Raw genomic sequence first — 17,671 nt, forward strand, 5'->3', positions numbered from 1 at the left:
TCAAAAGAAAAAAAATTAAAACTCTATAAATTGTAAAGTGGTCATGTATATCTCTGCACATATGAAGAAGAAAGGAAGTAAACAGTTCCTTCTGAATAATGTAAAATAGATGTTATTTTTAAAGTTCAGACAGGTGGTGGTGAAAACGGCACACACATCCACACACAAACACACTAATTTTATATATATTAGAACTTTACTTTAGTGGCCTCAATAGTTCAACAAACTGTGTTCCTTTCCCTTTGCAAAATACAGTTTCACTGATCATGATACCCAATTCTTGTTAAGAAACACTAGAATGGGATTATATTATAGCATTATCTTTCTGCTTGGAGATGGACACATTTTTGAAGAAATTCTAAATGCCTCCAAAACATGTTTTCCAACCCACAGATATATTTAAATTTACAAAGACCTCTTGTAGGAATTAATTTGGACTTTTTAGATGTTGTTTTTTGAAAACTGCATAGCCAAGTACTATGCAACCCATGCAGATTGACCTTGCTATTTTACATAGCATAGCCTCTGGATAACTTTTATCACTTGCCCAGATGGCGTTTGGCCTATGTATTTTAGTGGAATGGTTTATTTTCTCCTTGATAGGTTTCAAATGCACAAGAAAACATTATACCCGTCTATCTGCATTTGAGTGGAATACAAACTGACTAATAGATAAACATTCTGTGTGAAAGTAAATAGCCTTAAAGTATATACTGCCTTCACATTCCATTGATCAGCTCAGTCAGCAAAGTTTCCATATTGTCACTAATGTTCTAAATATTTTGGTGTGAAGCATGCCAGAAGTGTAGAGTATTTCCATTTGTGTCACACATAAGATTATTATGAACTACCTCTTGAATTTCTATTGATCCTTCTGAAGTGGTTTCCTTCACTTCCTTTTTGTTCCTGTTGGAAATGTTATTGCAGTTGTGAAGAAGAGAATTAGGGGCTGTTAAGTGGACTGGCTTAAATCCCTTGGCCAGACGGCAAGGGATTTAGACTGGCTCATTACCTCCTTACCTTCATTAGTAGCCTTCTCCAAATTCTTAGCAGTCAAAAAGAGGCCAAGAGTATGAAGCCCCATTACTCAGTTGTACTATCAATGATTGTATACATTCACTACTAAGGATGTGGTTCCCATCCCCCGCTCCAAGCTCCAGAAGGGATAGCCAGAAAAGAGCTCATTATTAGGCTAGTCCATAGTAGAGCTCATAATGCTGTCATGTAGAATCAAAGAATCACAGGAGAGCACTATCTACTCAAAGGTCAGCCTTATCTCCCCCAACAGATCTTCATTTTTTCAGCATGCCCAATTTCCTACGAGATCAAATCCTAGAATCTGGGAGGCTAAATAAAATCCACACATGAATTTGGCTTGTGCGTAAATACATTTTTGACCACTGATATCTCAAAGTAAATGTTTAAGTCACTTAAAGCTAAAAGCCAATATGTATGACTTTATTTTCAATTTTATAAAGGAGAGTAAAACACAATAGTGCAGTCATATATTTGGCATTGACTCTTACTAGCCACAAAAAAATATGGACCAATATTGGATTTTCCAAAGTGTCTAAATAAGACTGTTTATCAAATCTTGTTGGTTGCTTTCAAGTGAACACTGCATGTTGGCGGAAATGAAATGTAATGTCTAAAAGACAGAAAATAGATCAGTACTGTGCAAAAGTAAACCTGTCAGTGTGATCAATATGGACCTACACGTTAATGGGGATATTAGACTTTCCTTACCATAAGGGATATGCAGGGTGGAGCCAGAACACAACCGTAGCATTTATTCACTTGTGAAAAGCAGAGGATGCATTTAAGTACTATTTTTTGTATCCTTAATGAAAGGCACTGCTTTTTAATGTGGAATATTTATATGTAAGCACAGTTTTAATTCATAGAATATCATAGTAAATTAAATTTTTGTTCACTTGTTCAGCATTTAGCAACATGAAAAATAAAAACAACGGGTAATGGATTAAGCATCATAAAATGTCAGAAATATTGTGAAGTTCTCATTAACTTTCTCTATGTTATGTTTCAGAGAATTTAACATTGTGGATGAAATCAGTAAAAATTCTTGAAGGAAAAAAATACAATAACAGAAAGAACATTCTTGGGGCTTCCCATTGTATTTATTTAAAATTTAAAAAAATGTACATCACTTTTTGAATACATAAAATGCCAGTGCTTTGCAACAGTTTTGTTACTGCATCTCTCGACTAAAAAAAAAAAAAAAAAAAAAGGGAAAGAAAAAAACAAAACAAAACAAAAAAAACACAAGAAAAATACATTCAAAAAGCCAGGCTGTCTGCATATGCACGGGTGGCAGTGGCTTTGGAAAACTAGAGCCTGCACTGTGTCTGTTCAGAGGCGTTGCCGAGCGTCCGTCAGCTGTCCATGAAAAGTTGCACATAAAGCGTTAAAGGATACAAAGAACAAATTGGTGGGGAGCAGGAGAGGAATGGGAAATTAAGAAAAATGCCACATACGCTCTTGGGGTGGGAGGTAGAATCAGGTAGACATAAGCAGGAAGACTGATGTTTTTGGAAACTAGATTTATGGGAAAAGATGGAAGAAAACAAAGTGACATGTTTGGCAAGCTAGAGGACGTATGCATGTGTGTGTGTCCACTTCTAATTTTCTACTTTCCAAGAGAAATGTAACAAAACTGAGGTAGAAATGAATGTGGGAGGACTACAGCCCAGAAGATTTTAAAATGAGAAGCAAAATTGCACTGACAAGAGAGTCAAAAAGAAGGAGAGGGGATGTAGACGTTCTTTGTGGAGATATATATATGTATGTATATATATATATATATGTTGGCCAGTTGTTTTTCGTATTTATGTATTTTATTTGTTTGATTGTTTTGGTTGCTATCTTCTGCATTCTGTCAAACAGCACAGCAAGCCAATAAGCTAGATTAGTGAATAGAATGACACCGTTCCCAGCAGTTTTAAGAGAAAGCTGGCAAACCACCACCACTCCCGCCTATGCAGTAAAATGCATCTAGTTTTTAGGTACTGTGACTTCCAGGGTCCTAATCAGGATCTGTGGCTGACTGTCCTAGACACTAACACAAACTGAGTAAGTAGCTTTCCATTAACCAGTGTACCTTTTAAGAACATTTTCACTTCATTATCAAGGAGCAGTGTACGAAGAACTCTTGCAGTTACTGACATAAAGAATTACTCTGCTCTGGTTAATTCCCCATGATTAGTAAAAGAACCTTCAACAAAAAAATCCTTCCATTTCTACTTTAAATTGTAAATATTCAGTTGTATCACGCTTCATTATTTTTCTGGATACATTCAAAGTAATTTTCCTTGCTATTTTTCCAATTGTTGAGGTAAACATACATTTTACTATAAAGTAACATTGAAGCCTATCCCATTACTCTCAGCAGTACATAGTGCTTTCAACACATTCCTTTGAGGTACTGTACAAATCACAATCACTTTCCTGAGTTTTTGCAGACAAGAACATTAAAAGAAATGAACTGCAGAAATTAAGGTCCAGATTACCGTTACCCTGTTTTACCTGTTCTTAGTTTAACACCGCAGAACAGACAGGATTGAGGAATACTGTTGCTCTTAAAATGGCAAAAATCTGGTTTTCTGTCATAACACAACCGTTCATCTCTTTAGTCCAATAATGTTTGAAGTTAAAGCTCTTTATATTAGCACATGCCACCAATGTAATTGTGAGGCAAACAAAAAAATAAAGCACCACTCCAGGCACTTGACAGCAACTAAATCTCGAGAACAGCAGAATGGAATCAACACACGAGGTTCATGTCCTTCCGAAGTCAACACACTTACACCTTGCTCCTTGGTGAGTGTTGTCTAGCTTGAACTGCACTGAGCATCAACAGATGCTTCCTGTCATCTGGGGCTTTCAAATCAGAAGCTCTCATTCGATGCATTTTTTTTTTTTCCCTCCATAGCTACCCTGACTCTACAGATGCAACTTAATCGTTGTCTTCCCCAGTACCCTTTGCAATTTAAACACTACTGGAAAGGGACTCTATACCCTATGTAGCAGGTTTTATGTGTGTGTGCCAACATTCACTACACTTTTTTTAAAGAAGTTATCACTGACTGCAACCAAACATTTTGTTCCATTCAACATACATATCAAGCTCTTTTTGAGATATGCTAGGCTGAATCTTGCAGAAAGCATTTTCAAAGTCTTGATATGTAACGGGCCTCAACTGGCTGGGCATAATGGCTGAAAGGTCTGTGGCTGGCATGGCATGGAGGGGGCCCACTGCTGCCTCCTGACACAAATGAGCCACGTCGAGTCCAGAAAAGCCTTCTGTGCGCTGGACAAGCAGTGCAAACTCCTTTTCATTGAGACAGTAATTGTGCTGTGAGAGCAGTTGTACTATTATCTGGTGCCTCGCTGTGCTGTCAGGAAGTGGGATTAAAAGTCGTTTCATGAAGTACCTCCGAAGAGATTCATCTATTTCTTCTGGTTTACTGGTGGCACAAATTACTACGATTTGGTCCTCAGCCGATGTTAGTACAGTGTCCAGCTGCATCAGAAATTCGGTTCTCATCCGACTGACTGGACTGTGTTCCTCACTGACTTGAGAGGAGAGAAGCATGTCAATGTCACTGACAAAAATCACTGAGGGCTGGCGACACCTGGCCACAAGGAAAGAGGCATGGATGATTTTCTCTGCTTCTCCTAACCACTTGGCAACTAGTCCAGAACCAGCGATTTTGAAAAATGTGGCCCCCAGCTGACTAGCTATACATCTGCCCAATAATGTTTTGCCTGTTCCTCGAGGTCCGAATAAAAGGATGCTCCGAGGTAAGGCTGTCAGTCCACTGAATGCATCTGACCTCAACACTGGCCATAAAACCTCCTCTTTAATGACAGCCTTTACCAGGTCCAGACCAGCAATGTCATTCCAGTCCACTGGTGGTCCTTGGGTGATTATCTCATTGGTTACCAGGTCAATGAGGTGCGTGTCAGTATTCTTCAGTTGCTCGTCCACAGAGTGGTTGGATGAGGTAGCTGCACGGAGTCCAGGGCCTTGCATTGGGTGAGAGAGGAGCTGCCTGTGCTCGTCCCCATGCTCACTCATTACTGGCGACGTGTACTTCCCAAAAGATTCACTGGATCTCGATCCCAATGAATTTTTAGCAGTACTGTAGGAAGGAGGGGTCAGAGCCCTACTGGACTGGCTGCTGAATTTTCTTTGCTGTTCAGAGGACATTAGCTGCTTCGTTGGCTTAAATGCTAAGGATGATGTTTCAGCACTTCTGTCAAAGCCATTCCCCCGATTTGAGTTTGAAATGCTGTTGTCGGGCATTCTGTACATAGGACTCTGTGTAGATCTCTGTTGGCCATAGCTGTAATTTCCATAACTGGAGTCCATATCGCCTTGCCCTGCCATATAGAAAGCTTTTCTTTTGAGAGAACTTGCCGAACTGTTTGTCAGGGCCGAGGGTGCGATAGGTGTCAAACCATGACCTTGATAGGTGTAGCCAGGAACAGTGGTGGGGGGCAGGGGGGTAGGAGCAGGAATTCCTGAAGGCAGGTATGCTGAAGGAGGAGGAGGTGCACCCCCAGGGCTGTACCCAGATCCCACAGCAGTCTGAGGGGGATAGCTAGCAGAGGGATAGCTGTAACTGGAGAGGTTAGAAGTCCCATTGTAGCCTGGGACCAGGGCTGGTGGCGGAGGAGGTGGTGGTGGCGGCTGTAGGAGCCCAGAACTATGCAAAGGAGATGGATGTGGTGAAGGAAGTGCAGGTGCTGGTTGGCTACTGTATGTAGAATGCAAATATGATCCGTTGTATCCTGGGGCATATTCCTGAGATGGGAGCCCTGCATGAAGACTAGGTACGGTGTGGCTTCCACAGGTACTACTTGAATAACTAGGTTCTGTCAGGTTGCTGGCCACCCCAGGAGAGCTCCCTATACTTGCAGAGACATCTGCTGGAGGGAGGGCTGAACTGACTCCAGCTTTGCTGGCAGTGATAACATCCGGAACACAGTTCATGGGATAAACAGCTTCTGAATTCAAGGAAGGCTGCCAGGGTTCGCTTTCATTTTTCCGACCATTCACTAGTCCTGATGGTGCATCTGAGTAGTTGCTGAGTACAGGTCGGTCTACAGGGCCTTCCAAAATGCCAGAATATTTCTCTGCATATTTCTTTAGTAGGTTGGATGCAGTCAGAGCAGATATGTCATCATTGGCCCAGGCATACTGATAGGTGCGCTGCAAATGACCTCTGTAGGCTTCAACTTTGTGGGCAGGAGACCGAGTGGTCGAGGTGATGTCAAAGTGCTGTTCTGGCCACTGGGCATGCTCCGGCGTCCACTGCATCTTCAAGCCTAAGGATTTGGGGGAAACAAGTTAAGTTACTTATATACTCATCATAACTATTGAAGACCCCCAACTTTTTTTGTACCTATTATTTTCTACTAATAACATTATAAAATATTTTCCCAGTTTATAATACCTGTCATAATCTCTATAATATGTATACTTTAAAATGGATTGTATTTTAGCCCTGTATAAAAAAATAAACTAAATTCAAATGAAAACTCTGTAGAAGACCTGAATTTTTTTCTATTTTTAACTCATAAGCAAATCTATTTCTGTTAAGCCTATTGAGTCACTTTTTACACATGTAGAAAAACACATATATATGTACACACACATTCCTGTTGAGTTAGAATTCAATCATGGGTTCTTACAATAAAATATGCATACATTATAAATATCTAGCAAGTGATAGTATTAGCGTGCAATATCTAGCTATTCTGTCTCTTCACATCACAGTTTCTGTTTTATATTTTAACCAATATAAAAATGAGACACAGCTGACAGATCACATCTAGGATACTTCTCTTATTTGGTACTGAACACCTAGTTAGCACAGTATAATGCTCCCTGCACAGAACAATATGACACAGACATAGCAGGTCATTCCATAATCCAACTCTCATCTAAAGTGGTCCACGACAGTTTCAAATCTGCTTCGTGGAGTGCAGCAAAGCAATCTCCCAGGCAGCGCTCCATCGCTTTCATCGCACAAAGCCTACAACTCGGTATGAATTACAACTGGCTCCTTTCTGCCTCTCAGTTCTGTTGTTGAGTCCCTGAAAAAAAAATACAGGCATCACTTGTCTGTCGGTCTTCCAGCTAGCATTCTCCCTCCTCTTATAATCCTTCTCTCTGCCTCACAGCCTCCATGTTACTAAGAGGAGAGAATATATCTAGAGATATATATATCTAACTATCTATCTATCTACCTTTATTATCTATTTCTATAGGTAGATAGAGATGGAGAAAGAGAGAAACAGAGGTGAAAGGGAAGATAAGAATAGAGAGAGAATAAGAGACTCTGGATTCTGACCCTACATTTCTATGGGAAGCAGTGTGTGGCAGAAACTCCAATAGTACAACTAGAAATGAGATGCTATGGGTAATTCTATCATCTGTTAGATTACTAACTGAAGCAAGGTGATGCTATAGCAAACTATAAAATAAGAGTGTTTTTTCACTTAGGAGAAAATACTAAGCAGTTAGAATCAGAGAATCATTTCAATTTTACAGTTTAAAGAGACCTTAGAAATTACCTTCTTTCACAGATTAGAGAATCGGAGCCCAAGGGATTCGTAATGCACCCTTGAGGACTCGCAAGTAGTTAGTTACAAGCAAGCACTGGAACCTTGTTCTATTTCCCAGTGCCTGCTCATCCCATTCTAATCTCTGCTTCCTTGGAACACTTCCTATTCTGGTTCAGCTGTATTAAGCAGGCCTCCTTAATCTCCTTTGTATTACCCAAAGTGAATTTTGCAAACTGTCTTGTGCCCTCTGGCAGAGATTCCTTGATAAGGAGGCCTGGTCTAAATGAAGCTTCTGCGGCATCAGTTCTCTTCTGAATTTCCCAGTCTATTCTGACAGCTCATACCCCCTCCTGCTTTCTTCCTCCAAACCCTTTAGCTCTTCATTGCCTGACTCTGGCTTCTGACTTGGCCAGCTTTGACTTTATGAGCTAAACTGAACATAGCACAGAGTTTGGTAACAGAATGGCATGTTGATTCCCTTCTGACTCCCTCTTCCTTGTTTGCAAAACCATTGCACCAGACACTGGAAGTTAATTAGCAGGATGATGCTGTGCTAATTGTGTTAATTTACAAGGTTTTAGTCAAAGAGAATCATGCCAGGGCTGGCACTGCTGTCATGCTTCCGACTTAATGATTAAAAAATACTGAAAACAAGGTAGGAAGGATTGCAGTAATTACACAATAAATGAATAAAGCAACAGGATTCATTTGCAAATATATTTTACTGCAGTTGTACTCATTTGCATTTGGGTTTTTAAAAAGGATCCATGTAGTTATTCATTTGCAGATCACCATCTTAGTTAAATTAAGTCTGAAAGCTGCACAGTATAACTTAATCAAGCTTTACAATTTTTTTGGTAAAAATATTAAAGATCATCCTTCTCTTGTACACACAACAGCTTCCTTCTTCACTTTCCCTCACCTTTCCTAAATATTCATGTTTCTCCTTGCAAAGTCTGTCTTTTAGAAACAATCTCATCAAATTGCAAAACAAACAAACAAAAAAGTGTAAAATCCGGATGGAGTGCAGCTTGCATTTCACTCTGAGAAACTCTGGGGGTAAGTTCTAGGAAGAACTAAAGTGATATTCTTAATTGTTTCTGTTTTCTCAATCATTATTTTTTTAAGGGGGAGGAAAACACACCGCAAAATGAGTGAAATGACTGAAACCATACTTAAAGGGGAAAAGATGCAATTTTAATGAAGCAGCATTTCAGGAATCATACTTTCATTAAATTCAACTGGAAATTATTAAGAGCAAATCACCAGGAACCAATCGCAAGTAATCAGTATCTAAATTCTTCTAGTGTCATGGGATTTACTTCAAGCCTTAAAAAAAAGGAGAGAATATTAATGTGACTGTAATGGAGAGCTGTCTAAAAGACCTACAAATTCATTAGCCCTGTAAATTATTTCCAGGGAATTTCTATTAGGATTTTTTTCTTTAAAAGATTATCAAGATACAGAGTTGAGAAAATAAGAACTCACATATGTTATAAGAATTTGATTAGATTCCTACAGAAGAAACATTTAAATAAATGTCTTGAAACAAGGTTTCAGAAAATAATTTAGGAGTCGCAGGCAATGGAATTTACTACAAATACAACACCAAACACAACACACGGTAAAGGGCCTGGCTTCCTTTCAGTTAGCTGAGCTAAGCCATTGTTGTCACGACTTGACATGCACACATAACAAAAACGATTTTTTAAAACGTTCATTGTAAAAAAACAACAAACTGCTTTAGATTTAGAATAATTACTTTTTTAAAAACACAAAAAGTGGGCAACCTTCCACCTGTACTGGTTTAAATGTTTTTCTTATAAATTAAGCATTTATAAAGATATGCCTAAAATGATCATGGTAAATTATCATTGCTATAAGAGACAGGAATATAAAGTTTAAATAAAGTAGGTTGGCTATTTTCACTGGGCATTTTTGCATAGTGAAACTAATTACATTTCATAAGATTTCTATTTCATCAGAAATTAAGCAAAGGTTCTATCTATCAAAATTATTTATTTGGAACAATTACGAGAAACTGTTTTGCCTTTTGATTCTCATGCTATTTTTGGATGTGCTTACCAAGATAATTGGAAGTTTTATTTATTGATGCATATTAAATAACAATAACCTTAGCAAGGCTGCAAAAGGCAATATTGAATTTTGATTAAATAAACTTAAGGGAACAGAATTACATCCCCTGAAACACAAGTACTTATCCAGTGCTTTAAAATCATTTATATTATTTAAAAATGAAAGTGAATAGTTTACCATAAGCTAGTTCTTATTTTACTATCAGTAGGCGCTGAAGAAGCCAGCATTCAGGAGACTGTCCTTGCCTTGGGAGCATGAAGAGCTTTTTCATCAGTCTCTTGAATTTTAATACTAATTGAAAGTAGAACCAAACTTGTTTCTGTTGTTGTTATTATTGCTCTGTTTATTGGTGGTGATATTTCTGATGTGAAATGGATAACAAACGGAGTCAACTATTCTTTGAACAAAAAAGCATGCTCCCTTTGATTGTACTGCTGTTACCTGTAAGAAGCAGCAGCTGCATGTCACTTAACTTGCACCCAAATAATGTAGGTTTTAAAAACAGCTTTTATATGGTTTCTTTTTGGAACATGGAGAGAAAAACCTCAGAAACAATACTATCTTCAACATTATTAGAGATGTGACTCTGGAAAAATAACTCCCACTGCCATTTAGATGTAACTTAAATAGGGGCACTAAAAATTCAGAAAACAGTGGGAAGAAAATAGTTCTTAAAGATAATTGAAGAATTGCTCCAAGACATCAATTTTTGTTTTTGATAGGATCAGAAAATTCCTAGGACAGCTGGCAAATTTTACAATGCAATATGTTTGTTGAGGGAAAAAATGTCATTTAATAGAAAATTGCTTTTAAGATACTTCTACATGTTCCACAAGAATGACAGATTCTACAGTAAAAAGCCTGAGCATGTTGTGGTTTTGTGCAGGATTAATTTATGTATGTATAAATGAACAAATCTGTATTTCCCACGAAACTGGACAGTTTGCACAACATTTCCCACTGTTGTCCTTACAGTCATTTCCTAACTGAGCTTTAATTACTCCACAGTTGCAGCCTCATCGCTTTGCTTCCTCCATTTTGCTCTTCCACTATTTTGAAACGAAACAACTAGAAAGAACTGTGGCATCCTTCAAAGTTCTGTCACAGCTTCAGAATGATCAAGAAACTCTTGCATAGGAACATGAAGGATATAAAAACAACTTTCTGAATGGGAGGAAATTGGAAATAAAAGACTAAGCCTTCTAGAATCTATTTTTAGCACACATTCCTGGAAATATTAATCTAAGGCACTCACTCCTCCACCCCCACGCCTAACACACACATGCTATTCAGCAGTTCATCAGTCTAAATAGGCTGTTCTCCTCCACCAGGTTCCCATGGGGTGATTCTGGCTGCTGGGGACGCTGCCTTCATTTGTCCGTTTTCTCGGACTTCCTAAGGGCAGGGACCCGAGGCAAACACCTGCAGGCCGGTGGGCTGGCCTGCTCCAGGAGCTGCACAGCACACTCAGGCCTGCGCGACAGCGCTGCACCCATCCACTCGTCTGGGCTGTTGCACCTCTGAAACTTTCATTATTATTTTTTTAAATACATATTAAAAAAAAATCTAATACCATATTTACCAAGACTTCTCTCTAGAAAACAATCACTACTATGGTGACTATAACAAAGGGACTACAGTTTCCAGCCCCCTCAGCCTAATAATGCAGCATCTCGTAGGTAGGACATGGCAGAACACACACGGCTTTCAACACTTCAGTTAGAGAGAAGCACCTTCATTGGCTAAAAACATGGGCTTGTGCAGTGAAGAGCCTCTGAGAGGGGGCCTGCAGGCTTCCTGGGACTGCACACTGGTGCTGTGCAACACCTGGCTACCCTTCTTCCCGGCAGTGACGACCAAATGAAATGTCCCAGCCGACTGCAGCATTCTCCTTTTGTGTACCAACCCTTAAAAGCCAAGAGGCCAACACAATGGTATCTAGTATTACTTGAACTAATCCATTTGATCTGAAACTTCCCCAGTCCCTTTCCTGATAATTCCTAGTCTGAAAACATGTTGTCATATCAGAAACTAATAGTAAGGGAAAAGTGAGGGGAAGAAGCACAAACATTGCATATTCTTTTTAATCAATCGAACTTGGTTCCATCTTTAGAACAGTACAATTAGAAGTCCTTTATAAAACATATTGGATGTAGGGATTGTTAACTTAGTCAACAAACCAAGGGCCCACTATGTGTAAAGCTTTGCGCTTCAATTCTAAGAAGATAAACCAAGGGGAATCTATTTATTTACTAGGCAATGAGACTTTTCCAGCTTTCTGTCTTCTTTATAATTTTACATTCACTCATATGTGGAATCTAACAAACAAAACGAACGAACCAGCAAATCAGAGGCAGGCTCAGAGAGAGTGCGCTGACAACTCTCAGGGGGCTACTTAGGGGACTGGAGGGATGAGAAAACAAAGAAAAAACCTCATGGACAGGGACAATAGTATGATTGCTGGGAGGTGGGGGGGTGGAGGATATGGGGGGATAAAGGATGATGGAAGGAGACTTGACCTGGGGTGGTGAACACACAGCTCAGTGTACAGATGTGTGTGAAAATGTGCACCTGAAATCTGTATAATTTTTTTAACCAGTGTCACCCCAATAAATTCAATAGAATGGTAAAAAATTTATATTCTAAATTCTTTAAAATTAGACTCTTTGATTTTAAAGAATAAGGGGACTTTAAAGTGACCTAGTCCCCAGGCCAGACAGCCTTGGTTACAGTGTGGTACTTCACTTACTATTGGGCCATGTGCGGTTGCATACTATTTTGTCTAAGACAGTTTTATTTTGGTGGGGTGAGGGGGTGTTGCTAGGTGGTTGGGATAGAAAGAAACTGGAGAACACATAAAGAAGGTTTTAGAACTGTGTTTGAAGAGTGAATTCCCAAGCCTGAGAATTAGACCACTGACTTTGCTCAGCCCATCATGTCTCTGTGGTAATCTTGGTGAAGTCAAGCACATCACACTCACGTGTTTCAGCTATGAAATGTGGACAGGAATGGTATAATATGTTACTGGACTGTTAAGGTTACCTAATGTAATAATATTTGTGAAAATGTATTGCAATTGTGTACTGCTATACAAATATTTCTGTTATTCCTTTATTTTGAAAAAAGAGGTGCATTAAAAACAAAACTGACACCCTGGATGGTTTGGCTCAGCAGTCAGAGCTTCGGCCCTGGGACCGAAGGATCTCGGGTTTCATTCCCAGTCAAGGACACATGCCTGGGTTGTGTGTTTGATCCCTGGCTCCAGTCAGGGTTGTGCAGGAAGCAACCAATCATATGTCTCACATCGATATTTCTCTCTCTCTCCCTCCCTCCCTCCCAGTGTCTTTAGAAATCAATGGAAAAATATCCTCAAGTGAGGATTAACAAAAAAATAAAAATAAATAAATAAAACTGACTAGACAGAAAAAAGGTAAAATCACTCCTAGAATTTATAAATCACTTTTTCTTCAATGCCAAGACAGCTACTAAAGAGGAATTTTCCAGTAGAAATGTTGGTTATAAGAAAGGTATAGAAATTCTTTCATACTCAGCAAAACACATAGCATGATCTCCTTAATCAAAATGGTGTCAAAAATTCAAAAATTTTTCATAGCATTTTTTTTCTTTTTAATGTTATTTTTGACTCAATGTTGTAAAAACCACAACTAAGAAACAAAGTACTTAGAGGTTTAAAACCAGTTAAGAATGATCTCAAAACCTGCAGTCTCAAAATAAGATGCTTTAATTATATAGCAAGGCTGTCAAATGATTTTTCTCTTTAAATCTCACTTTCACACCTCAAGACTCCAAATTATAATACATTTTGCAGCAAATCACTCTCTCCCCCCATTCTACTTTATTTGCATAAAGCAATCCTTTTTAACAATCATGAAGGCTTTTCTGGCTAACTGGTCCTTAGTAAATATAGTTCAAATACCTCACCCTATAATAGAACAATTGCCACCTGACAGCCTGAGGGCAGCGTACAGCCTGCAAGCATGTTTTGTTTGGCCAGCACGGGGTTTTGAAATCAGTCAACTTACATAAAAGAATCTGTATTCCCATATTTCCCATTTTTCAAGTTGAATGATCTTATAATGCTAGACTTCATTCTTGCTGGGCAACAGTTGGCTGCATCTGAGGACCATCTGCCCATTTGGACATGGCATGCCCTCCAGTGGTCACAGTGCCCCCTTCCCTATTACATCAGGTATGTTTACCGTATTGGCTGATCACGGAAACAGTTGAATTTATGAGTTTGCTGTGAAGCTTCAAGCTCCAGTTCTATCACTTAAATACTACATTTTCTTGAAAACTAGCTAGTGCTCCTAATCTTTTTAAAAAAAATTTTTTATCCTCACCCGAGGACATTTTCGCATTTATCCTCAGACAGACGGGAGGGAGAAAGAGAGAGAAACATTGATGTGAGAGAGGCACAATGAGTGGCTGCCACCTACCTGGCCCCAACCAGGGCCGGGGAAAAACTACAACCGAGGTATGTGCCCTTAGTGGGAATCTTACCCAGCACTCTCTCTGGTCCACGGGCCGATGCTCTACCCGCTAAGCCAAACCAGCCAGGGCAATGTGCTCTTAATCTTAAAAATAAAAAAAAGTCGTCTCTTTAGAACAAAATGTTTCCAAATACTATTTATTATATGCATTCCTGCCCTCTTAAACAGAGCACAGATAAAATAATTGATATTTTTCTTGTTGATTCAGTGTCAATAATGCAATAGTACAGAATGATGAATAATGATTTTTTAAAAAACTAGCTTCCAGATTGCTGTTATTTCAGTATTTCCCTCCTTGTCCTAGCAATTTTCCTTATGTCAATCCTTGCCACCCCTAATATTCCTTTGAATCTGCCATGGGTCCTGACACCAAAAACCAAAGCTTCATTCATAGTAAAACACCGCCTACCACTCAGTTATGAGCTTTAGCACAACTTTTGAGGGGCTGTTTAAGTTACTTCAAAATTGTACTTCTTATTTCTTATAGAAAGCTGTTGGGTGGATGGTATCTGGATGGTCAGCTGATCTTTGGGCTTAGACAGAGCCTGTATTCAACGTTACAGGCAGCATGCCTTGGACTAGAATGGTATATACCCTGTCCTTCGATTACATGTGTGGGTAGCTTATGATCTGAATTAGTTTCCCTGAAAGGCATTACATTTTATTCACAGCAACAAGATATTCACTCACCAAAACGTGACCAAATATAAAAATGACTATTTTGCCAACATTTCATACTGAGGATAAAACTTGGTATGCATGGGTTGGATAGGTCATCATTTTTAATATGCAAGACATTTAAAGAAGATGGTTTGCATTTATGAGGCTGAATGCATAAGCACTTATGCAAAGCAAATTATACTGATGAACGAAATATTACTTATAGTCCACTGAACTTATATTCAGTATATGATCAGGATAGACTGTCTATCACTTAAAGCAACCCAGGAAATCATAATCCTAATTTTAATAAATATTTGTTTTTCCGTAGGGTGTCTTAAAATTTCCAATACTTAAAGTATTCAAGTGAATATATAATTACACTAATATAAAATCCTTATATTTTTAAGTTATAATTTAGATTTATGTTAGTTTTTTTGGTACAAGGTAGGTTTTACAAAAGTTTATGTGTAAATATTTTAAAAATAACAATCTAAAGTAAAAACAGTGTCCAAAAGTCTGTTATATCCTAATATAATTAAATCAAAAGAATACACAACTATACATATACATGCAACTTAAAATATACAAGTGACTCATACTCAGAATCTTAGTATTTAGTGCCAGGTGTCATCAACTACTGCAAGAGAAAGAGTTTGAGAGTCAGTAGGTACGAGGACTGATTTCCCATGTTAAGTCAAATATTATTTTGTTCAGTCTACCTATGAGAATGATTTTAAATGTATAATAAGTTTAAATAGTGCTTGGTTGTTAACCTTTAAGGTTGTTACTTTATTGCCTTTCATTTCTCATGCCTATCTTCCCTTTTTCCTTACATGTTTTCAATCCATTAAGGCCATCTACCCTTTCTCTCAGTTCCTTTTGTAATACAAAGATCATCAGGGTATACCACATCTGTCCATAGAGACTGCCGTGGCTAATAAATATGTATGTTCTGTGTCACAACAGAGCACTCCCCTTGTTCTGCAGTATCAACCCTCTGATGTGTGTAAATAACAGGTGAGCTGCAGCGTGCAGGGATAAATGGGGTTAACACAACCTGAAAGCTGCATGCTAGATTCATATTATCTGGCCGTCTGATTGATCCAGAAAGAGAAATCCACATGCCAAAAATATTGTGCATTTTCTATGTGCTTTGAATTTTTATTTTTAAAAAGGACTCTGCTGAGATACCATTGCCATCATCTTAAAGTTTGAGGTTATTACAATTGAGTCTCAAGATACTGTTGTGCCATAAAAAATAAATTTGCACTTTTAATTAACACAACCCAGGTATGGTACCAAACTTGAATTATGAGAGGGCTGGTTAATTTCCTCATTCACAATCTTAAAATATTATGTTAACTATCATGTGCACATATAGCTATTGGTAAATAGTTATTTGTGTATGTATGTTCTACTTCAAGTATATAAATGCAAAGCTCAATTTAGTTATATTTAAACTCAACTATATTCATTTTTGCCCAACATATCATGCTGACATGGGTCAATAAACAAATTCAGAATCTCCCAAGCCTCATGACCTGGGGTAAGATGGAATTTGCATTCATCCTTTTTTTCTATACTCCTCTGGAACCTTACTCAAAAACCTTTCCATAAAACAAAATAGATAATTAAAGATGCTTATTTAAGATTGAGGATGCTCTCATATAAATTAGACAAATGAATAAGAATATTATTTACATAAAAGTATATAACTCTTCAACCATTTTCCTTAAAAACTCTTTGCTTAAGGTAACTCTAAAGTGTGCAAAGCCCAGACAAAATTTGTGTAGGTTATTTATGCATTTTTCTCTTTTTGGCAATTGTGCATTAATTTTTAACTCAATAGCAAAACAGTGTCTTGGACTTTGATGAAAAAAAAATTCTAGTCAGGGCTGGGTGACATAGTGCATTAATTCAGTGTCCTTCACTCCTGGGACCTGTGTATAATTTAGTCCAGTCTGAAGAAAATAACTTTGATCTGAAGGCAGTGGGAAAAGCTACACATGAAATGAATTTTGGTAGGTTTAGTGTTGTTTCTTCCATATAAGACGGCATATGAAGATAAGCTGCTTTAGAATACAAACAACATGGTCCAGGATTAAAAGTGAAGAGCTCTCTGTAACAGCAGTAGTTTCCTCACCTCTCCATTCTCTCCCCACCTGGCCCCATCTAGAGCCTGGTGAAATAAACCTCAGCATCACCTATAATTGGGATGCTCTAATTTCCAGATAAACAGGGCATTGTTAAAGTGCCGTGTGAGTGACAGTCCAGTCATTAGCGCATTGGCTTTTCCATTTGTAAAAACAAAAAATGCTGCATAATGAGAATCAGAAGAGGGTATCAGTATCCGCAAAGAAAGTGGCATTTCCTATCCTAGAGGGGGTGCCCAACAATCTAATTCTTGGGGAAGTGATAACAACAGGAAGGACCAGAAGAAACTGTTTCTTCAAATTCCACTTTGATTGCCTTCTCTATAATAATATTTAACTGCACGATTTCATCTATTGTTATAATAGACAATGTCATTACGTTAAAAATAAAAGTATAATCTTTAGCCAATTTGAATAAAATAGTTGATCCAGTTGCGTTAATCACATGAAATACATATTTTCTCCTCCACTTGTATTCTACAATTAATTTCAATCCAAATGTCTTCTGTTGTGAATAAACATGGCTTACTTTGTCTCTAACATAGCAGTTAGAAATAAATTGCTCTCGATACTGTCAAAAGAACTAAAGGCTATTTGGATGTTACTTCTATGTGGCTTAAACTATTCTACAATTTTATACTTACTGATGATCAT

At 38.1% G+C, this 17,671-nt stretch overlaps 1 protein-coding gene across 2 annotated transcripts in view; it reads right to left on the bottom strand.

The window, feature by feature from the left end:
• Positions 1–2,119: 2,119 nt before the first annotated feature.
• Positions 2,120–17,671, bottom strand: part of FIGN (fidgetin, microtubule severing factor) — a 120,874-nt gene continuing 105,322 nt past the window's right edge. Inside the window, exon 3 of one of the 2 annotated variants that reach the window (XM_036254619.1) lies at positions 2,120–6,351. In XM_036254619.1, coding sequence (XP_036110512.1) covers positions 4,097–6,351 — 2,255 coding nt within the window. In that variant the 3' untranslated portion in view covers positions 2,120–4,096. The remainder of the gene's footprint in view (positions 6,352–17,671) is intronic. The other variant, XM_036254620.1, reaches the window with a different exon arrangement.

Source organism: Molossus molossus, unplaced genomic scaffold (genome assembly GCF_014108415.1).
Source record: "Molossus molossus isolate mMolMol1 unplaced genomic scaffold, mMolMol1.p scaffold_m16_p_11, whole genome shotgun sequence".
Classification (NCBI taxonomy): Eukaryota; Metazoa; Chordata; class Mammalia; order Chiroptera; family Molossidae; genus Molossus; species Molossus molossus.